Consider the following 22,920-nt stretch of genomic DNA (forward strand, 5'->3'; position numbering starts at 1 on the left):
TGATCAGCCAAGATATAACAGCGCTGATGAAAAGCATCTTTCACTTCATTATAGCCCAGCTCCTCAACTGGAGCCATCAGAAGTCACTCGCATGGCACCGCAGTACAGTCACACAGAGCCTTTGGATAAAGGATGGCCAGCAGCTTGCTTTAGCGGTGGCTCTGCCAAAAGAGCTCTTGGACATGAGCTGTGTTGGATTTACAACAAGAGGGATTGCCTCTGGGATGGAGAAATGAAGAGAGTCACATAAACAATCGTTCTGGTGGGTCAGGGACAGACATTTGGCAAAACTGGGTGACTCTAGGACTTGCTATGCTGGTTTAGGATGAAAAGAGTTATAAACAATTTATAAAAGGGGAATATATCCCTTTGCAGCTTTGAACCACAGCCATAGCATCACAGAACGATTTGGGATGTCTCTCTGCATCATTGACTTAATTAGTTTTTAGCCCAGATGCAAACAGTACCCACTTAAAACCAATCTGAGTCTTCAGTAAAAACATAAGCACATTCCAAGCTGTTATCCAAACATGAATATTCAAACCATTTTTTTTCCTCCCTATGGTTTTTCAAACCCTTCTTCTCCACATCAACTTGAAGCAAGCACAATGTAAGAAATGCAACAGGAACAAAGAAATGGGAGGAGATGAAGAAGGTACAAGGAGCATCTTCTGTTGTTCAGGAGACTTTCTGCAATTTGTTCTGACAACAGCTCGCTCCGAAGTGAAACCCACTGTGTGTGTCATCCCATCTTCCAAGAGAAAAACACGCTATGACAGAATATAAGCAACTGTGTTAACAGGGACTGAAAGCAGAAAATGGGATAACTGGGATACGAAGCGATCTTGTCCCAAACTGTGTTCAAAACATAAAACAACTGTCAGTGCACAGATTTGGTGTATTTGTAGGATATTTTAATTTTTTAGCTGAGAAACACACAACAGGGTAGATTTTAAGGCATGCAATCAGGCACGAAACTTCTCTTGCTTGCTTTCTGTGCTCAGACCTTCCGCGTAAGTTCTGTGAACAGGAGTAGATCCTACCTTTAATCTCTACGTCAAGCAACTCTGAGTACGCGCTTACAGCCTGAGGTTCGATGTAATGTTTGCAGTTGTTCCTGGAATGCAGGAATTACCTACTGGAAACTCAGTTCTTTTCCTGTGTGATTTGTTCTATGCCACGTAGAGAAAACACCACGTATTTCACAAAGTTTGATCAGTGAGAATATCAACAGGAGCAAAATAACCTTCTTCACATACATACATGCTGCAGCTACAGCCATCTGCTTGCCTGGTTTTCCTTTGATTGCTCTTTCACTGGAAAAATACAGATAACCTAAAGGACAGGAAAAAACCTTTGATTCCTGCACCTCACAAGACCAGTCGTTGGTTTCCTTCTAAAAACCAAACCAAAACCAGACACTACAAATAAAATACGTCAATGGGGCAGTGAACTTTGCAAAAGAGCAATTCAAAGGTTAAGAATTTTGTGGATTTAGGTATGTTGTCTTAGAAACACCAGAGGTATTGAAATAAATACCATAAGCATTGAGATGCTGCTAAAAATACATTTTCATTTGAGTAACTTTTGGTTGGTAGTAGTGTAAAGCACCTTTGTGTCTACTCCTATGGGGCAGTTGCTCTTACAAGCAAATAAGGCAGTACCTGACAGGGAGCATATAAGGAAAATGGTGTTTATAAGCAGCTACGAGTATTTCCTCTCTTTAATGCCCCACCATTGTTCCTACAGCTTCTCAGTTTAGTTTTTATTATTATTTTAAAACACGATAGTCAAAGACTCTTCTCCCTTACTCATGCAGTTTTAAAATCAATATGATTAAAAATGAATCTACTGTGCATCCATGTGATGAATGTGGTAAGAGCTCATTCTGTGGTTTCCCCCATGAAGGTCCCCATCCTGTGTTTTTCGGTATCACTAAGACTTCTGCTGCAATTACTGGGAAGAAACAAATCCCAACTCCTAAATGTGTTTAAGCTACCTACTCCCAAGGATTTCAATGGTATCAGCAGTTCCATCCTCTGCTGTGGCAGGCGTTAAGAGTTTGTTATTACAGTGAATTTTCAAGAGGTAATCCTGAGATTACAAGTAGTTGGCAGGTCCAGAACCGGATGGTCCCATTTGCTAGGCCCCATCCCAACAAAAGGATTCATGCATGGGTTTACCTCGTTCCTATACACCAAAACATTGAAAAACAACTTAAGCACGAGGTCAAATACTACTGAAAGTGCCTGAAGCAAGATTAGGACTTCACCATTAAATCTTTTGAGAGCACAAAGGGAAAATTAAGTGCATAAGAATAATACCTTAACACGTGTACGGAGCACTGACCTCTTCTTTGATCTTCTAAAGCAAACAGGCCATTTAGCTTTGAGGGAAGAATCAGAACTCCTGATCCCACTCTTAACATCTAACTAGGGAAAAGCCCATGGAAACAAGTTTCTTTACGCATTACCTGCAAGAGTTAAAAGAAATAATCAAGTCTGCCAAGTGAGTTTGTGGCCTCAGAAATTGCAATCTAGACTTAAAATGTTGATAGCAAGAATAATATACAAAACATCTGGCCTTTCTGACACAAAAGAACTATAAAATGATCAAAAGCTAACTGGGCATTTAGATTAGCTGGCACATCAACTAAAGTTCAAGAAAAGCAGTGCAAAACTGACCGAGTAAATAATGAATGTGAAACAGCTACACTACACACTGCGAAGCTTGGAAATAGAGCATGTAGCTAATAGGCTTTCCCAACTTCAACTGCAATTTAGTAACACTGCAGTGAATTAACTCAAAAATATATGAACACATGAAAAATTGTATGCCTAAATGTGCTTTGCAGCTCTGACACAGTCCCAGGACAGCATGGAAGAGAGACTCTTCATTGAGAGAGTCTTCCTTTACCACCATTTCATTGCTCTGAGCAGAAGTGAATTCCTCCTCCTCTCAAGCTCGGTGTGAATGGCTAAACCACAACATCAAATCCCTGTCCCATTGCAGCTCTCAAAAGTTACCATTAGGAAACCCTGAAATAATTCTCTGGGGCAAACAAAATTAGGCAAGGTGATTTTAGTAGAAAGATTTTAGTAAAACAAAGCCAGACTTTGTTGGTTGGTCCTTTGCCAAAGTATTCTTGCTGTACAGAGCAGGATTGTTCAGGAGACATAGGAGAGACCAGATGCTTCGCCATACAGGCATCTGACACTGGTGTTCTGCTGACATGCAGGACGTGCCCCGGTCAAGCTATGCTCAAATCAGTGCTTTTGTCCCTAAAGGAATACAGGTTATTCCATCCTCTGAAGAAGGTGATTGTCTACAGCAAAAATATTGAGGAAATCATTACTAGAGAAGTGTTTGATTCAAAAATAAAGGCAAAGCAAAACAGGTATCACCTTGAAAGAACAAAGTTACATAGGAAGGGATTGGATTCTATTGAGCTTAACCCTGAAAGATGCTGTCCCTTCATGATTAAGTTTGCTACGAATGACTCATCCACAAAGTAACGTGCAATGTACTCCTCAGCAGCTTCTCCCAGCAATTCAGGATGTAAAACCCAGTCACAGATAAAAATTACAAGGCAAAAATAGAAATCCAGCCACCCTATTTCCCATTTCTCATCATCATGACGCCTCACAAAAGAAAATACGAAAACTGAAAGCATCATTTTAGCTTGTGAAATATGAAATGCAATTCATGCTATGGAGGAATACCTCAGCCTTTTAGCTAGGAAACAGTCTTTCCATGAGCACTTTGTTATTAGCTATCATGCAAAAACAATTAGTCGTTCAAGCAATTAAGAAGGTAAGTATCTCCTAAAAAGGTTCTGAGCTTTTCAAGCCCTAAATGCAACTGCTATAAACCTAGACTGTTCCTGAGTGTAATTTAGTCATTGTATTGCTCCTCCTGAAGGGATTCGTTGTATCATGTGTTGTAAATTCTTGACGCTCTTTTAGCTGCAGTCTGAGCCTCTGCTGAATTCTCCTCTTGCTCCTCACACTTCTTATGGTTTAGGAATATGTCTGACTTCAAGAAGCGGCTGTAGCTGTCGTATTTCATGAGATTGAATATCTGGTAAGAGGGGGGAGAAACACAAAAACAATGACCTAAGTAACATTAGATCTTAAATGAGGACAATATATGAATTCCGATTTTTGTTTGTATTTATTTTTGTTGTGTTAGTACTAAAGCATTACTCAAAAGCATGATATTAAAATACACTTCAATCTCTCAGAAGGGGCTGCATGTAGCAAACAACACTGTAGGTTCCACAGACACTCTTTTGCCAAAAGCATCCACATTAGTGTAAGAACCAGGTTATGGTTTTTACAATAGCCAGCTCTGAAAACCTGACAGTGAAGGTGGGAGACCAGCTCACCAGGTAGGATTTTACAGCCAATGATCAGGTAACTGCACATGTGGACAAGCCAGGACATTACCTGGTCCCCTCCCACAGCAGCTTTAGGGCTGCAGAGCCACCAGGAGCAAAAACCAGCGAGGATGTCCCTCTGGCAGGGCAGTTGGAAGATATTCAGAGGGATGAAGCAGAGCTGAAGAACAAGAGGTACCTTTTAGGCACCCTTCTGACTGCAGTTACTCTCGAGCATTAAAGAACAGCTCATTATACCTGCACAGCACTGGATAATTAAGAACAGCCTCTAAATAATTTACACAAATACTGACACTACAACCCGAATCTAGACTGAAACTGGTTTAACCCATGTTTCTTAGGCTTTTGCTAATCTTCCCATCCTTTTTAGACTGCTACCCAACAAAAGGCCAAGACTGCTCTCAGGCCAGATCAGAAATGCTGCAGGTACCTGCCACAAAGAGCTGATCTGGTACAGATGGAATTTGCTAGATAAAATGTGGCTTAAAATTGATGATGGATTAAATTTGTACCAAGACCTGCCCTTCTCCTCATAGCCAGTGCACAGCCAGCACGGAAGCATGAAGTCAGCCCTGAGTATAGCTTTTCTCTCCCAGGCTAAACTCTCTCTCTCTTGAGTTTAGGCTCATCCCTCAATATAACTGTTTACTGTTCTATTTATACCCATTTCAGACAGAAAAAGACCCAAAACCTAGAACTCATTTGGAGTCCTCTGAAAACAAAGGGCTTGGGAGAGAAGCCTGGAATCTGTTCAGGTGTCAAGGTCAGGACTATATTTTGCTTGGTCTTGAAACAGAAGGGAAGGAAAAAAGTAAACCTCAAAACTATAATTGAGGAAAACCAAAGCCTACATCATCCTCTGCCTATTATTTCAGTGGCAGGGCCTCTGTGAGTCATGCTTCGTGACTGATTACATTTTATGGCACTCAGAGTAACTAAATTTCCAAGACTTGTTTCTGGATTGTGACCTGCATGAGTGGATAATCCATGTGTGGATAACTGGAGCTTTACCTTTACGGACCTCATTTCTAACTGAAAGTACAACTGGGTAAGACAACTGTCAGGAGGAAAAGAAGTGATAATCATAGAATCCCAGACTGGTTTGTGTTGGAAGAGACCCTAAAGCTCATCCAGTTCCAAGCCCCTGCCACGGGCAGGGACACCTTCCACTAGAGCAGGTTGCTCCAAGCCCCTGTGTCCAACCTGGCCTTGAACACTGCCAGGGTAATATAATCTCCAACTGCTTTTTCGTTTCACACCCTCAAGGAACCTGGGCAGATAAAGGCCAACACACAAAACTTGACTGTGCTTATCTATGCATTTGCTGAAATATCCTCCTGGCAAATAAATTACATGAAGCATTTTACTAACCACTATTTGTTCACATATTTAAATAGTTAAGTTCATGTTTAAAACAGTGGAAATCTTGCTTTATAAGCTACATACTGGAAGACTAAAAATCCCCAAACACCCCTCTCAATGTAAACCCAAATCAATGTGCAGTTAAGCAAAGTCAAATTACACCTCCTGCCATTGGCTAACTACTAAATTTAGACCCCTCTTTTTCCTGGTGTCATTTATAGCATCTCTCAGAGAGAAAGAGCACTAAGGTCAAAATCTTCAGGAGCCTGGTCAACCAAATGCACAGAACAGACAGATTTCATGATCACCTGCAAAAGCAGAATTCCCTTTTTCCCTCCTCTCCTCTCATCACCTCTATGGAGCAGGAACATTTAAGCTCGTAAGTATTTTGAAATCTACAGATTTCTATGAATCATTCTAACACCATTCGGGATGAACAACTGCCTCCAAGCTATTTGTTTGAGGCCATCCCACAGCACATCCCACGAACACACCCAACAAGTAGCCCCATTTTAATCAGCAGGTCTCTGGACCTGCTTTATACTTCAGACACACAGTGCCAAGAGTAGTTAACACTGTTCTTTAGAGAACAAATTATACCATTCTCCATAACTTTATAAGGATTGAAAACTAGGGAAGACTATAACTCTTCCTGAACTATCATTACCTAACCAGCAATAAACAGAAGCTTCAAGGAGTGGAAACCTGCGACAACCCATAAATGCTTTGCATTTGGCTTTAGAAGTTCACAAACCTTCTTCCTACACCAGTAGGATTCCTCTACCACTGGTCTAGCACGCTTCCAGTTCAGGTATTACTGATTTCTGACTGTTCATGTGCATGCTCATTTATTTGAGCTCCAATATTCTTCTTCAGCTTCACTTTCATAATCACCCACGCTGAAGGGCTGTGCTTTGAGCTACCAGCACTTTCTCTTTCCCTTCCCCCAAGTCAGAAGTTCGTTCATGAAAAACTTTGCTTCTTCACATTGAACTTGAGTTTCAGACATTTCCACTGCTAATTACTTGGAACCTGCTTGAAAGACAGCAGAGCCTTTGCTCCTCAGACCACTTCAACTGACTCAGCCAGTGCCCAACTAACATATTCAATACCTGATGGGAAATGGGTTGAAAACACTATTTAAATCAGCGTGCTGTTTCTCCATAAAAGAAAAGAGCCAAATGGAAAATACAGGTAGTCCTGAGGATGGTACAGAAATTAAAAGCAGTACAGACTGCAAGTGCTGGAAAGCTGCAGATAAGAGTGACTCACTTCCTAACTTAGGCATTAAAATAAGCTAAATATCAAGAAAATTTACCACCAAAAGACACGCCTGCAAAATGTCACCTAATTCCTACCAGATCTCCCAAGCTCTATAGGAAAAAGCAAAGCAGATACCAGCTCCTAAGTTCTGTGTGTTATATGAGAGGCTTTTAGGAAATTGTATTATATTCATATCAACATAAATACCAAAACAAAGCAAAGGGAAGAATCTTGAGCTCTCAAGGAAACCAGTGGCAACTATGGAAACAAACATCAGCAGTGACTCAGCGCAAGTGAATACACAGGAAAATGCAGGCACAAAGTTAGTCAGCTGGGTGATTCTCAAGCTACTGGCACAGGAACCTGGGGGAAAACTTCATCCAGTTTTCCAGGAAAGTCCTGAACTGGATTAGTACGGTTGTGCCAAGACTCTTAACTAATTGATCTGGGTTAGATGGAGCCAAGAACCTTGGGTATGGTGCATCCATCCTTGGAGCAGCTGCACTAATATCCCCAACGTGGAAGCAACCCAGCTCCATGCCTACCTATTCATTCCATGCCACAGGCAGCAGTAGGCAGACTCCCAACTTTCCAACACTAGCTTAAGCTTAAAGAACAGAGTCCATTAAAAGCAGACAAAACCAAATGAAACTGAAGAAAATAACTTTACCTGGTCCTGGAGCTTCTGAAACATGAGAGGATGAGGTGTCTCCAAAATGGTCTCACTCAGACGGGACTGCCCTTCAACATTGACTTGGGAGGAAGCTTTACTGGACAGGAAAGTCATGTAAATTTCTTTAGCCTTTTCTTGCATCTGCAAAAGGACATATTTATTTAAAGAATTCTTTGCTGGGGGAACATTCTTTGTATTTGTTAGTGTTTTTGTTGAAGACTGCTCTAAGTCACTTACTTCTTGAGTTTCACATCCTAAAACCAAAACATAGTCTGAATCACAAAAGAGAACAACTAACAAAACAAACACGCATAGATTAGCTTAGTTGTGTCTATCCATTTGTACTGGAGGCAAAACATCTCTGCAGGCCAATTCCTGCACTGCCACCAGTGTTCAGCACTTTGGTGAAAGAGCAGGCCTTGTCTTCAGTATTTAGAAGACTGTTTTTACTAACAGATAGTATGCTCAAGGAACCCAGAGGGAGAAACACTGTGGAAACTTACTGCAAGGCAAAACTAAACAAAGCTACTGCTAGATAACTTGTCATACTATATGCTCTGTCATAACTACGTTTTTACCTCAGGGTAGCTCACATGTAACAGTGAATACATGATTAAAGAAACCCAACAGCTTGGTTAATGGTAAAGATAAGACTCTCAAGAGCCTCTGAAAGCTGATAAATAAGGGTAGGTGTGACTTGCATAAAGCTGTTTGTCAGTGTTGACCCTGATTTCAGCATTCTCTTGATAAATCAGTAACAGTGATAACATTTTGACCCAACCTGGCATCTTTAAGCTTCAAAGCAGTAAATGAGTGGTCACAATCCTCTGAAATTTAGTGCAAGCTCCCCCTTGACCAGAAGGTCGGATAAGAAAGGCAGTGAGGGAGAAGAAAGCCAAGCCTCCCTGCTGCAATCTGAATGCTGCACACTGAAAGGCACTGTACAATCCTGAGCCATGGGTACTCATCACCATTCCCCATGGCACATCTAATAAGCGACCGCATTGCCACACCAGCACCAACTAAAGGGCTGTGTCTTTGATGGGAAGTGGGCTTGAAGAAGGAAGCATTTAAACCCTTGTCCATGAAGGAGTCAGAATGTCTTTCATGTTTTACAGCTGAGAATCAACATTTGGGGACAATTAGAAGAAAAGCGACATGTGTTTGACAATTCCCAAGGCCTAAAGAGTTAACTCTCTCCCTGCTGAAGGGAACACACATTTTCCAGGAGTACTCCTTTTTAAAACACATTATCCAGCTGAAGGGTAGATCATGTGCCAGGTGCACTGCGTCACAATGAAGCATTTAAGATGATGTTCCAATCTTTCCAGTGTCACGGATCAGGGAGGACTGGGTCAGCCATGTCTGTCCTAAATGGGCAGTTAATCCAGTCGATAAGACTGAGTTGAACTGATAAAGTTAATACCTTGATGCAGACACAGTAAAGGTACCTTTAGCTATTATCACACTACTGACTGTCAGTCCTACCTAAAGAACTTTTGAGCCTGCTGTCCAATTCCAACCATATTTAAGAGAGAGGCAAAAGACTGAGAAATAATTACCCTCCTACTGGTTCAATGGAAAAGAGTAGTGAGAAAAAGGAAAGGGAGAGGGAAAGCAGCACATACGCCAAGGGAAAGGCAGCAGTATGTCTTCAGAGGTTATTTCCTCTACCTGAACTGCCAACATATACTTAGCTGCTGCCTAATCAGTGCACACATCAGCCACAACACAAGGTGCTGCTTGCCCATGGAACAGAGAAGCAACCTGGGCACTACAGAGAAAAAGTAGTGGAAGGCTTGAGGAGAAACATGAAACTAGAAGTACTGTGAGGAAGTTTAAAGAACATGGGGGGAACAAGAGAATTGTGTGGGAGGCTGGTGAAATGGGGAGGATCTCTGGATTTGATGGGGAAGAATGCTAAAGAAAGGAAGTGAAAGAGCTGTGGTAGGGACAGGGGGTTGTTGGAGAGACACAGGGGGCCTGACCTTACAGTAATGGGGAAATATGGAAATGCACAACTAAACATTACAGGTTCTGCTGCACATGGAACAACTGCTGTGTCTGTGCTTCAGTAGTAGAGCATCAGTTTAACTATAGTTACTTATGTTTTTAAATAAAGTACAGTTATAGCTATGTATGTTATAAACCAGTATGTTTAGACAGCCCCCAAATGACATTCAGGGAGAGCCAGGTTCAGGCAGAGGAGACAGCAATGGTCCCGGTCAGTGGGTGGCAATCTTTGTTCTGTGTCAGCCTGAAACTAATGCCTCAGCACACGGGACTCTGCTCTGCAATTTAAACAACACTTAAACTGGGATCTTGTTCACAGGTGGTTATTAAAGGATTTCTGGCAGTTTTCACTCACATCTGTGTGCTCGCCCCAGCATCCGTGCCAAATTCCCGTTTGGAGTACAAAGTTCTGCCTACAGAAATCCCCCTCGCTATTTCAAGTGGATACAATCTTCTTTCCCACTTCCTTTCCGAAGGTCAAATTCAGCTCTGAAGCATGTGTCGTTCCCAAATGAGGTGAATGGAAGTCCCAGATGCTCATCAGAACAGGCTCCAGCAGTTAGCAGCTGTGCAGCATTACCCAGGCCTGCTTAACCACTGCCACATTCCACATGGGAAGGGGCAGAAGAAACTCTTGAATAGGTATAGTTTGTTCTGAAATTGTTCTCTACAAAGCTTCTTGACATGGGTACTTTGATGGGTTTTAGCAACAGCTGTAAAGATTCCCTGTTGTTTGAAGCATTTATTACAATCTATAATTCATTTTTAAAGCTCAGCTGCCAGAGAAGAAACATTTAAACCTCGGGAAGCAGCACAAGGGACATGTTGTTTATTTCACCAACAGTCACAAACGCAACAGCGTATGACTAACTCCAATAAAACATTTAAAGCTCAATTTTATTCCCGTAGCCCCACCACTCCCATTTCAATAATTAAATGTGTCCCAAGATGAGGACCATATGGGTGGCAGCAGAGCTCACTGCTACAAGTAGACTTGACCTAATTCCTTCCTCAATCTTCACTAACATTTCTATTTTAACTTCAATTTTAAAGGAATATCCTTTTTATTAAACTACAGAGATGTGTCTTGAGCTGAAAGGAGGAGTTTGTGTTTTCCTCCTGCAAGAAGATAGGTTAAATCTAAAACCTACCTGGACCAGTGATGTAGTTTGCTTGCTGCCCTGATGCAGATGCTGAAAACCTGCCCTCCTTCCTGAAAGGAGCATGAGTTTTGTATTGGCTCACTCAAACAGGAGAACAAACACAAACTCATGGAGCAGTCTGGTCTGAACTCCATTCCCTCCTTCTGACTAAGTGTTGCCACCACTAGTCTACGGTCAACACAACAGTCAAGAGCCTGGCTTCTTCTTGCCAGCACTCCCTGTGGTCCCAAGATCCAGGTGCAGAGTGATACACATTCAAGAGGAAGGGGACAGAGAGATGTATCTGTATCAGATCTGCCTGTGTTGGCTTGATAAAAGTCAGCTTCTAGGCAGAGCCTGCATGACTATGGTTAGAGTAAGGACTGAACCAAATTTAGTAAGTCTTGAGGAAAGGCCCAGGATATTTTCTTAGCACTAACACAGTTTGCAAACAACAGTAAGCAGGAGCAGAGCATCTGCTTCTGTGAAGACCTGAATCTACCTGCACCTACCTGTGAAGACCAGAAAGGACATGAGGGAAGGACAGAACATTTACTGAGGCCACCACCCTCATGGTACACCAGCCTACCCAAAACCAAACGCTGCTGCAGGCTGACACAGAAGGGAGGATAACTTTACTAAACACTATGGATACTTAATCCATTGGCCAGGTGGCCACCTTTGTGCAAGTTCAAACTGACCAACAAAAACCCCACACTCACAATTTCATGTCAAGTACTGAAAAGTTTATTTTATACTTTAAAAATAGGGGGAACAACTGCCATTCAATCTGGGTTAAATTGAACTCAGCCTCATCTGACCAAACGTCTAAGTGTCTCTGAGCTAGTTTCTGTGGTAAACCAGTTTTAATGAGAAGCAGGTTGTAAAACAAATAAAAAGATGTTTTTAGAATATCTTGCTCACATCAGATAGATACAATGTGCTTTCTGCAAGAGACACTTTCAGAATACAAATTCATGCTTCGTGCTATCATAAGCACTGAAAAGATTTCTGGTTTAGTGCCTTTTCTTGTTTTGTAAAGTATCTAAACAAAGCCATCCACAAAAAGGAGCTGTAAAAACTTACTGCAAGTCTGTGTCATTCTGAAGCACATTTATTGTAACCAGCTACAATAGCTTTGGCAGTTCTAGGCTCCAGATTGACCATGCTGTGCAATGATGGATACTGAATAATTGAGCTAAATGGAACCTAGTTAAGTCTCTGTCCATTCCTTTGGCAGTTCATTCAAGAATCACTAAGCCACTATCTCTATATTTCATTTTACCATTTCCTGTATTAGCATGTGCAATCCTGAAATAGCTAAAAAGTTGGAAATTATTCAGTAAGAGAAAATATGATTATTATCCCTTTGCAAATTGGGGAAGCTTAAAGAAGGAATTCCCACTTCCATTGCCATTTTAAAATGCAGTTTCATACTTGTCCAAGGGGTATCAAGAAAAGGCAAGGACCTTGGCAAGGATCCTGTACAACCTACAAAGCAAAACCATCTGCCCTATATAAAGCAAAGCCTTCTTCCTATCTGCATTCATGGACCTTAATGAGGGAGGGAAGCAGCACTCAAAGGTGAAATAGTGCTAAACATTACAAAGCACACAGTCAAACTGAATGTGTTCCTCTTCTTGCAAAAACTACTATTTTTGTATTTTTTAAATGTATTTATCAATACCAAAGAAAATATTCACAACTGAAACCAGCAGATTGTTCTGAGGGGAATGCTTTTTCAGTGCATAATAGAGAATATTCACAGAAAGTAGAGTCCCCTCTCGAAAACAGGTTTTGTTGAAAAGCAGGGATTTTTTGTTGTTGTTCAAAATCTGCTGGGAAACAGTTTCAGCTGACAATATTTGAGTGACCTTAAGAGAGGAATCCTGCAGTCTGGACACAGCTCTCCTATGCCTGCACTTTAGAATCATAGAATCCCAGACTGGTTTGTGTCGGAAGGGACCTCAAAGCTCATCCAGTTCCAACCCCCTGCCACGGGCAGGGACACCTTCCACTAGAGCAGGTTGCTCCAAGCCCCTGGGTCCAACCTGGCCTTGAACACTGCCAGGGATGGGGCAGCCACAGCTTCTCTGGGCACCCTGTGCCAGCGCCTCAGCACCCTCACAGGGAAGAATTCTTCCCCCAGCAGCCCAGTTCCCCCCCGATTCCTACTTCCTGACAGTTCTAATGATACTCAAAGCATGTATGGTCCATTTGAAGCAGGTTTAAGTGGCATCTTCCCAGCCTCACCTCCTCATGGTACTCTACTTACTTTGGCCAGAAGAGTGCAAAAGGGGCTGTACATTTGTGCCTGTAACCTTGTAAAATGCTCCCTTTGGCAACAAGAGCTGCACACATGTGGAAAGCATAAAGGTGGGATTTCAAAAGAAAGTGCTTATGGGATTGAGGAGTCTGACTCTCAGGGAGAATGGTGCTCAGTTGGAGTTTTGAAACTACTTCATGTCATACTCACAGAATCCTCATCTCAAAGGTCAAATAAATTTGGAACTTCTCCAAAAATAATAAAAATCACAAAAACCTGTTCAGAAAGAAGCAAATCAAACACGTTTTACAAATGGTTTAGGCCTGACTCTATAGGCTCCAAAGCTTAAATGTGAAAGTGAATTCTGTGCTCCTGATGGATCTAAATGTAGACCAAGACCCAAGCAGTAGAAAAGAAACTTACTGGAGGTGGCTGGTTGAAGAAATTCCAATAGGATATTTTCTACTAGAAAAAATCAGCTTTCATGAAAATGAAGTGCTCTGCAGATACGTATCAATTTGAATACATATTTAAACCAAAAAGCCTAAATGGACCCTCAATGTCTTTTGTTTTGTAACTCGATAAAGCAGAACTTTTCATGTTGGTATTGTGCAACACTTTGCTGGTTTTGTGTTCCACTAAAACATTCTAATGGTGTGTATTTTCCTGGAGTAGCTGCTATGCTTTAAATAAAAGTCTTGAATGAAACCTCTTTATATTTTCAAGCAAGATGATGCAACATCCCTGAATGAAACCTTTCGCTATTCCCAAGCAACAACAGAAAGTTCAGAGTTTTCCTAACATGGGGAACGTGACAATTGCAGCATTTTGTTTTGATTTTGTTTCCAAACAATCCCACCACCACGATCCCAGTGCAATTCCTTCGGATCTATTTATTCACGCTCACATGAAGCGTGTTATGCAACGGAAATGTTACAGCTTCAGCTCTGCTCTGGAAGTTGGTGACAAGTAATGGTTTATTTAGGAAACATACCTGTTTTTTCCCCTGTGTTTTCTTAAACTCTTCACATGCTAACCAGAACAAAACGTTTTCTTCACTGAATTCCTTCTTTAAAAACTCCTAGGGAAGAGAAAAAAACAAAGAAACAAAAGTTAGGATCCAACTTCTCAATTGTTTTTCTCTCTTCCTACTACAGCTATTAAAACTAGACCCTGGGCTTAGCTTTACCAGGGGATGAGTTTCCATGGTACAGTGGAACAGAACCACTGCATTAGCGCATCCGCACGCTACCGAGGCACAAATGAACTGTCATACAATGAGCACTCTGAAAGTGCATTCCAGGAGAATGAGCAGCTATGTTTAACCTCAGAGCACATCAGTAACTAAGAAGAAGAGTTTCTTCAGTCTCTCTTAAATAACTCGAGTGATTTTACAGTCATTACTCAAAGGGAACTCCAAAAATATATTAATTCATTAGTAGGTGAATATAATGAACTATTTTAATGAGTCACAGATCACTTGAGACTCTCATCTAGTGCCTTTCTGATTTTAATGAGTAAAATCGTTACAAATAGAAGTGTTTCTAATCATCAGTGGCAATTCATTTAAGTAAACTAAAGCAGAAGATGTATTTGTGTTCTCTAGACAGTGTTTAAACAAAGCACGTTTCTCCAGAAGTGAAGCATGTTTTAAAATGAGGAGAAAAAAAATCTGTATTAAATCTCTTTATAAAACGTGATTGAAATATTTATGGCTCTGAGATCATCAGTTTTCTCTTTCAAGTGTTAGAAAATAGAGAATAAGTAAAGCCAAGAATTAAATAGCACCAATATGACTTTTTTTTTTTTAACTTCAGAATTCTAAATCAATGTTTTTTGTACTTCTATTTTAGATCACTTTTCAAAGCAGTCTGGCAATAAACCATTTTATCCCAGTGCATTTTATCAGTGCTCGGTGTGGCAAAACCATACTCAAGTAGTTAGTTCCTATTCCTGTATCTAAGCAAGGCAAGAAGGCCCTGAAAACCCAGCTCACCACCCTCACCCAACTAAGCCTCAAGCCCGTGTGTAGAGTTGCACAAACCCACACTTTGTAGTAAACTTAAAGGGAATTCTCTTCAGTACAGCTGCTGCAACACAGAGTAAGAGCCAAACAGTTACCAAGCTCAGGAGCTGTCAGTGGTAACTCATTGCTTAAGTAAGGACAATGTATGAGAATAAAGAGTGCAGGGTCACTCCTCAGTGATAAATAATGCTTGGCAAAAAGAGATCTTTTTGTAAAGTGGCTCAAGGGCTGTAGCTCATCCAACAGTAACTTGTTAATCCTTGTAATAGCTGATAGGTCTGATTAGAAAGATGCAACCAAAAGTCTTCCATGTGCCTTTGGAGAGCAAGCTGCAGTGGCAGTGGGCAAAAGGCACCACCTCAGAAGCTCAGCAAGTGCCACAGCTCCAACTCTGCCCCTCTGCTCAGGGTACATATCTGGAAGGATGCACACTATGTGCTTACAGCATTGGCACTATTTATGCTGAGACTTAATTCAGCTTTAAATCGTAATTCCAGTTTATATGAATATCCATAGTTAATATAGCCACCCTAAATCGTTTCACTCCTTCTGGATCTTCCAGGAGGCTCTCCAGTGATGTAGCCCATTTTGAGGTTCCCTTCAAGGTTTGGTGGCTGCTGCTTGGGTGCCCCTCGCTGTCGTTTATCTCTGGAAAAAATGGGGGAAGAAAAGGCATCTTAGTTAGAAGTGATGTGTGTCACATCCATGGCTCCCCCACTGCCCTCTGCACCCCTGGATTACAGCTGCTCTCCTTAAAAGAAACACCATAAACCTGAAATTAAACACACACACATACTTGAACCTGCTTTGCCTGTGAGGAGGCAAAAATGCATTGCAGTGGTATAACTCATGAGCACGTAAGTAGGTGCTGTCACTGGTTTATAGGAGTTCAAGCACCCTTTTTTGCATGCAGAACACAGTGACCGCAGCCTGCGTGGTGAAAGGACCATTTGCTTCTTTTATTCTGGCACTGGCAATGCCATTGGCTTCTATAAAGCAAATCCTGAGCAGTCACATACATGAAATATATTCTGATGGAAAGGATCATCACTGCAGGTTGGGAAAAGGCAAAGAGAGAAAGAAAAACACTGCTTTGTTTAGTGGGAGAACAAGTCCTGGATGTTAACCCAGTCTAAAGGGAGGAAGGATGGCAGGAGAGCCTCAGTCCAGCTGAGCTGACCTGTTATTGGGCAAGTGGTATTTGGGTGGGTTTTCTGTTTCCTTGTTTTCAAGTCCACTGAAATGCTTTTATAAGGTGTACTGGACTATGCTCACACCTTACCTGCCAGCCAGGCTTCTCACTGACAGGACAGAGGGGATGCTTTGAGTTTTTGGTTGAATTATGTTGCATCCAAGGCTGGTGATGCCAAAAAAATGGTTTGCTGGCTACTCATCACAAAACCTGGTACTTGGGAAAACTCCAGGAATTTTACTGCTGATCTGATAAAACTCTAAAACAGACATAAGGCACTTGGCTTGCTTTCCTCTCACACATGAAACGCCCAGGGAGTGCAGGCCATGAGCAGTCAGGCTAAGAGTTCCACTTCAGGTCATTACTCACTGGAAAGGTGAACAAAACTCCTTCTGTGATCAACACAGCTTCTATTTATTGTTAACATAAAATATAAAACTTTGCTCTGCTCTCATGATACCCCCCTGCAGCCCTGATCCAGCTCTGGGGCAGCAGCATGAGAGGGACGTGGAGCTGTTGGAGCGAGGCCAGAGGAGGCCCCGGAGCTGCTGCGAGGGCTGGAGCAGCTCTGCTCTGGAGCCAGGCTGAGAGAGCTGGGCTGGGGCAGCCTGGAGAAGAGAAGGCTCCTGAAGGGGACACCTTAGAGCAGCTCCAGTGCCTAAAGGGGCTCCAGGAAACCTGGAGAGGGGCTTTGGGCAAGGGCCTGTAGGGACAGGACAAGGGGAATGGCTTGAACCTGCCAGAGGGGAGATTGAGATGAGCTCTGAGGCAGAAGCTCTTCCCTGTGAGGGTGCTGAGGCGCTGGCACAGGGTGCCCAGAGAAGCTGTGGCTGCCCCATCCCTGGCAGTGTTCAAGGCCAGGTTGGACACAGGGGCTTGGAGCAACCTGCTCTAGTGGAAGGTGTCCCTGCCTGTGGCAGGGGGTTGGAACTGAATGAGCTTTAAGGTCCCTTCAACACGAACCAGTCTGGGATTCTACAATACACTAATTTCTCCCTATCAACTTATTGGAAATATGGATCTTAGTATCTTCTGCTTAAGCTCTGTTAAAACCCCTTCCTCCACCATGAAACTCAACTTCAGCAAGTATCTCAAAAACTATCTATGCAGAGCTATCAGATGCCCTTTTCAGCTGGTAGCTAGAATGATACATGCTAAGGTTAAAGCCCTACAACATACTGGCACGACATCAAAGCCTGCTGCGTTTTGGTTAGTAGGGACCTGTAGAGCCTATGTGTTTTTCCAGCAGTGAGATGGCCACTGTTGGAAATGAATTAACATCTCCTCTTCTCCCTTGATGGGAATTGAGGCTTCATTACGGGAGAAATTACAGAGCTGGAAAAGAGAGAAACTTTCTGGAGCTGTGGATTCCATACCCACTGCCTAATGCCAAGAGATCTACACATGCCCTAAGCAAATACAGCTGTGAAAGAAGAGAAAGCATCTAAAATGATGGAGCAAATGTAGATCCTGTCCCTCCTCTGCCTGCCCTGCTCTCACTATGTGATGCAGATATAGCAGGAGCCTGAAGTTTCTTACCCTGTGAATGCATGACCCTGTCCCTGCACAAAACCTTTCAGGATACGCTTTGAGTAAGGGCTGTGACAGACTGGTCTCCAAAGCAGCAAGTATAATCTCTGCATAAGTATGAGCTCTGTATAAGTACATATATATAAGCTCTGGATAAGTATAAGCAGGTATAAGCTCTGTATCAGAAACACACCATCTGGTAAAGGTCGAGTCAGAACCTGAGGACTGTCTGAACCCACTGCTGCAGACTTCACACGTAACACAAGAGCACAGCGAGTTAACTGTGCCTGTTTCCCCTTCCCTCATGCAACAGGATGTGGTTCTTCATTATCACTTGCAAATTTATTTTAGGAACCTGAGTCTGGGCATCAAATCGCCATAAAACCTGTGAGACTTCAGTGGGAATAGCCAAGTACACTGGAGCAGAACACAGTTACCTCTGAGGGGCTTCAATCTCTTGTTATGATCATCCACCTGCAAGCAGAATGGCAGCTCTGTGTGTAGAGCTGCTCATGGCCTGAAGAACCAGGCCATTCCCCTATTTAATATATGATTTAGATATGATGTAGATTTTACTTCTAGGGTTTCTTTTCCAGCCAAATTTGAAGTGGACATTAATGATTACTTTGAAAAGCATGTATTTCAATGAGCCAATGCAATACGAGGCAGACCCAGAGGTAGTGCTCGTGTCCTGAGCAGTCCCCAAACAGCCTGTTGGGGACATTGCCTGGCTGGTACCACCATGGACCAGAGCCATGCCAGGGACATGCCAACAGCTCCAGAGGGCTCAGGTCTGTGTGCTGGGCATGGCACTGCCCAGGCTCCCCCCTGCCATTAATCCCCGTGCTCAGTGTTCCTTTGCAACCTCCCTAAAACTTCAGCACACATGTAAATAGGCTGCACATGACACATGACAGCAGGAAACACCCTGAAACTTTATGAGGATATTAAAACTGCTGAGTATTTTTATTACAATCCATTAAATACACCATCAGAGAAAAATATTCTGTTACAAAAGTGGCCCCCAATTAGGAGCATAACTTCCCACTCCACATGCTGGAATCATTTAGCAGATTGGATGTGTGATTTCTATTTTAAGAGCTCAGAAGATAGGGAGGAGGCTTTCCCCACACATGGCTCCAGAAGCCAATCCCCAAACCCAGATCCCATAACACGGTACTAAATTACCTTAAAAATGATACTTCCACTGAGGCAGAATTTAATGAAAGTCTGAAACAATTTATTTTAGAAGGCAATGCTGCAGTAAATGTAATTACATGAATGACCCTCCTGAAAGCTATTTATCTCTGTGTGCTATTTATAAAGGTAACTTCCTCCTGTTAAAATCATCTAGTGACAGTTACTTAATACACACTTGGAAATTAGCTCAATACTGATGTTTAACAACCCAAATGCACACATTAGCATGATCATTTAAACGAGGAAGGCAGCACGTGCTATTAGGGAAAACTGGGAGATCGTTTTGAGCGTCAAAAAGGGAATTACAAAATGGCAGTTCTTCCACCAGTATTTCTGTGAGAGTAACACACAGACTGTTCAAGAGATGATAAATACTGTAACTCCATTTCCTGCTGTCTTTTGTGCAGGTTAGAAACCAAGGGGCAGGGAAAGCCAACAAAGCAAGCACGGTGCAGCACCAGAGCGCGGCTGCAGAGCCTCTGCTGGAAGCAAACTTCACACTGAGTGTACGACCATAGCACAGCTCTTACATGATGTGTGGTGGCCAGATGCTTCTACAAGCACAGTAAATGATTAAGTCCTTACTTCACCAGCACTGTTACTTTAGAGAAGAAGCCTATACTAAGCCAACAAATAGGTAGTTGCATTAGTTGGAGCATTGTTTTAGAGACGAATCATATAGAAGCTGCCTTCTCTCATCACACAATAGTTCTGCCACAGCAGACTGGAGATGAAGGCTCTTTGCAAGCAATAGATCATAGAATCAAACAGGTTGGAAAAGACCTTTAAGCTCATCAAGTCCAACCATTCCCCAGCACTGCCAAGGCCACCACTAACCCATGGCACTGAGGCCTCGGCTACACGGTGTGTGAACACTTGCAGGGACGGTCACTCCAGCACGGCCCTGGGCAGCCTGTTCCGATGCCTGAGCACCCTCTGGGGAAGGAATTGTTCCTCAGCTCCATCTAAACCTGCCCCGGCACAGCTTGAGGCCATTTCTTCTTGTCCTATTGCTTGTTAGTTGGGAGCAGAGACCAGCCACCTCTTTGCTCATCTTTTGAAGCCGTTGTAGAGAGCGAGAAGGTCCCCCTGAGCCTTCTCTTCTCCAGACTAAACCCCCCAGGTCCCTCAGCCTTTCCTCATCACACTTGTGCTCCAGGCCCTGCACCAGCTCCGGTGCCCTTCTCTAGACCTGCTACAGCACCTCAACATCTCTCTTGCAGTGAGGGGCCCAGAACTGAACACAGGATTCGAGGTGCGGCCTCAGCAGGGCCGATGTAAGCGCAGCACTAAGAACATTGTAATTATCAATTGAAGTCTGGTGTCAAAAATGGCAAATACTTGCATTCTCCAAAGAGGACCTTGGACTGAAACCACACAAAACACCACCACCAAAACACACAACTTTGCAGGTCAAACCTCACTTCTGGCTCTTGCTTTCAACAAGCACAAAAATGTGGAAACCCATCAGACATTCAGAGATTGAGGCACAGCTAATTGAGTTCAACATGCTCATCGTCTGCCTTCCAGAAAGGCTGTGCACTACAACGGCTTCCCAAGCTGCTGCCATTCCCAAACTGCTGATAGAACAGGCTGTGTGGCTCTGTATCACCCAGCACAGGTTCACACCCTTCACCACATCCCACTGAGTGCAGCCCTCACCTTGATGCCTCCACAAGCTCCTTAACAAAACACAACCAGCACACAAGCAGTAGAAATGACAGAAGCACCATGTAATGAGCATATTCCTTATCCTATATCTAAGCATTAATATATGATGTTAAGAGAAGCCTTATCGATTTCTTCCTGAAGAACTTCTGATCACACCGCCTGTGTTTTCCCCTTGCCACCTGCGAGCCACAAACCTTTATCATTACTTTAGAAGTACTCTGAATACCTTGTCTTTCCCTACAGTCGCCGCAATGCCCATCCAGCAACAATCACCAGTCTGGAATTAATAAATCCAAGGTTATGAAATAGTGGGAAGCTTCATCAGTAAGCAGCTGAAAAGGGAAAATTCCCTTACTTTCCATGTATCCGAGCGCCACTGGATGAATCCTCACACACCAATTCTTTCCTAGGAGCAGCTGAGTTTTAGCCCTATACAAGGGCTGCCCTTAGCATGCTTTGGCTGCTCAAAGCATGAACCTCAACATCCTCTTCTGACTGTCTCTGACAACAGATGGCTACTGGATTCCACTTTTAACTATAGGGAAGGAAACCAAAGGGACGTTCCGCTTTTGTAGCACCTCTGGAAGTGTTCACCAGACATCACCCCCCCCCAAAAAAAAACCCAACTCCAGACACACACATTTGGCTCTTCTTAGGAAGGCTGTAACTTCTTATTGCACGCTATAAAATAGATTATTTTCCGGGATTCTGAGTTTGTAACTTACCCCGATTGTTTTAGTAATAACGTATTAACCGTTTTGAATAGACACGGCATCAGATACCGCGCCAAGAGGTGCCCTGGAACAGCACGAACGCGTTCGAACGCCTGTCAGCAGCGTGAACCGTACAGCCCCGCGTTTATCGCTCCTCACTAAGTCCCACTCCAGCTGAAGACGCTCCCTCCAAAGGCAAACTGTCCCAACGTCAATCCAGAGCTCCAACAACCACGCTCTGATGTTGCCTCGCCAACAGGAACAGCGGCAGGCAGCAGCTCGCAATTAAAACGCGGCTGATGAGGCATAATGAGCCCGAGCAGGCTCCAGTTCCCTCTTCCGCGCAGCTGCCGGGGCGGGAAGAACGGCGCCTCCTTCCCCGGCGCGGCCGGTCCCCCCTCACACCGTGATCCCCGGCACCGCAAGAAGGCGACGGGACCCGTGAAGGGACCCGCTCCGCGGTTTGGGTCCAGCCCCACCGGGTACCTGAGAGCCGGCGCGGCCCCGGCAGCGGACCGGAGCCCGCCGCGCTGAGAGGCTGGGCTCGCCCGGCTCCCCTCAGTGAGAAAGGGCGGGAGACACGCCGGCGGGACCGGGCTCGCCCGCGCTTTTCCAGCCCTAACCCCTGCCCCGGCGCCTCCTCAGGCGGGCGCCGCCGCCGGCCGCCCCCCGTTACCTGACGGCGGCCGCTTCCTGCTGAGCCGGCTCACGGCCCGGTTGAACATCTCGGCGCGGCCCCGCGCTGGCCGGAGCCGGAGGGGGGCAGCCGCGCCTTCCCCGCTCCCCGCCGGGCGGGTCCCGCACCGCCCCGTCCCGCCCCCCCCGGGCCCCGCCGCCGTGAGGGGGAGCAGCGCCGGGGGCTGGTGGGAAGGCAGCGACCGGGTTTAGAGGTGGGGCCCGGCCCCTCCGCGCCGCGCCCCGGGGTGAGCGGAGCAGCGGCGTTTACACGGTAGCGTGAGGCACCGGGCCGCCAGCGGGACGTGGCAGCGGTGGGGTCTCGGTGTCTGCAGTGCCCGTGGGGAGCGGCACCGCTTCCAGCCCTTCATCCCCCGTCCCTGCCCGTAACAGCACCGTTATCTCGGTTCACCCACGTCCATCTCTGCTCTGGAGCCAGGCTGAGAGAGCTGGGCTGGGGCAGTCTGGAGAAGAGAAGGCTCCTGAAGGGGAGACCTTAGAGCAGCTCCAGTGCCTAAAGGGGCTCCAAGAAACCTGGAGAGGGGCTTTGGACAAGGGCCTGTGGGGACAGGCCAAGGGGAATGGCTTTAACCTGCCAGAGGGGAGATTGAGATGAGCTCTGAGGCAGAAGCTCTTCCCTGTGAGGGTGCTGAGGCGCTGGCACAGGGTGCCCAGAGAAGCTGTGGCTGCCCCATCCCTGGCAGTGTTCAAGGCCAGGTTGGACCCAGGGGCTTGGAGCAACCTGCTCTAGTGGAAGGTGTCCCTGCCCGTGGCAGGGGGTTGGAACTGGATGAG

At 44.4% G+C, this 22,920-nt stretch overlaps 1 protein-coding gene across 4 annotated transcripts; it reads right to left on the bottom strand.

Annotated features, from left to right (window-relative positions):
- Positions 1-892: 892 nt before the first annotated feature.
- On the bottom strand, positions 893-22,298 carry RGS10 (regulator of G protein signaling 10). Of its 4 annotated transcripts, none has more exons than XR_003991675.1 (6): positions 22,127-22,246; positions 15,674-15,792; positions 14,113-14,199; positions 7,695-7,838; positions 2,350-4,080; positions 893-1,335 (listed from the first exon to the last, which is right to left on the bottom strand). XR_003991675.1 is itself a non-coding variant. In XM_030488339.1 (5 exons), the coding sequence occupies exons 1-5, from the start codon at positions 22,173-22,175 to the stop codon at positions 3,934-3,936; spliced, it is 546 nt and encodes a 181-aa protein (XP_030344199.1). In that variant the 5' UTR covers positions 22,176-22,298; the 3' UTR covers positions 893-3,933. The 4 variants fall into 4 exon arrangements, 1 of the variants encoding a protein (XP_030344199.1); XR_003991674.1 differs by having other exon boundaries at positions 2,325-4,080; XR_003991676.1 differs by lacking the exon at positions 22,127-22,246 and adding an exon at positions 21,463-21,550 and having other exon boundaries at positions 893-4,080.
- Between the last annotated feature and the right edge of the window lie 622 nt (positions 22,299-22,920).

This window comes from Strigops habroptila, chromosome 5 (genome assembly GCF_004027225.2).
Source record: "Strigops habroptila isolate Jane chromosome 5, bStrHab1.2.pri, whole genome shotgun sequence".
NCBI classification, from domain to species: Eukaryota; Metazoa; Chordata; class Aves; order Psittaciformes; family Psittacidae; genus Strigops; species Strigops habroptila.

Coding starts and splice junctions, on each gene's coding strand:
- RGS10 (XM_030488339.1), bottom strand. CDS start 22,175: ATGTTCAACCGGGCCGTGAGCCGGCTCAGCAGGAAGCGGCCGCCGTCA. Junction 14,200..15,673: donor AAGGAGTGAAACGATTTAGG/GTGGCTATATTA, acceptor TCTCTTCCCTAG/GAGTTTTTAAAGAAGGAATT. Junction 4,081..7,694: donor TTCAGAAGCTCCAGGACCAG/GTAAAGTTATTT, acceptor CCCTCTTACCAG/ATATTCAATCTCATGAAATA.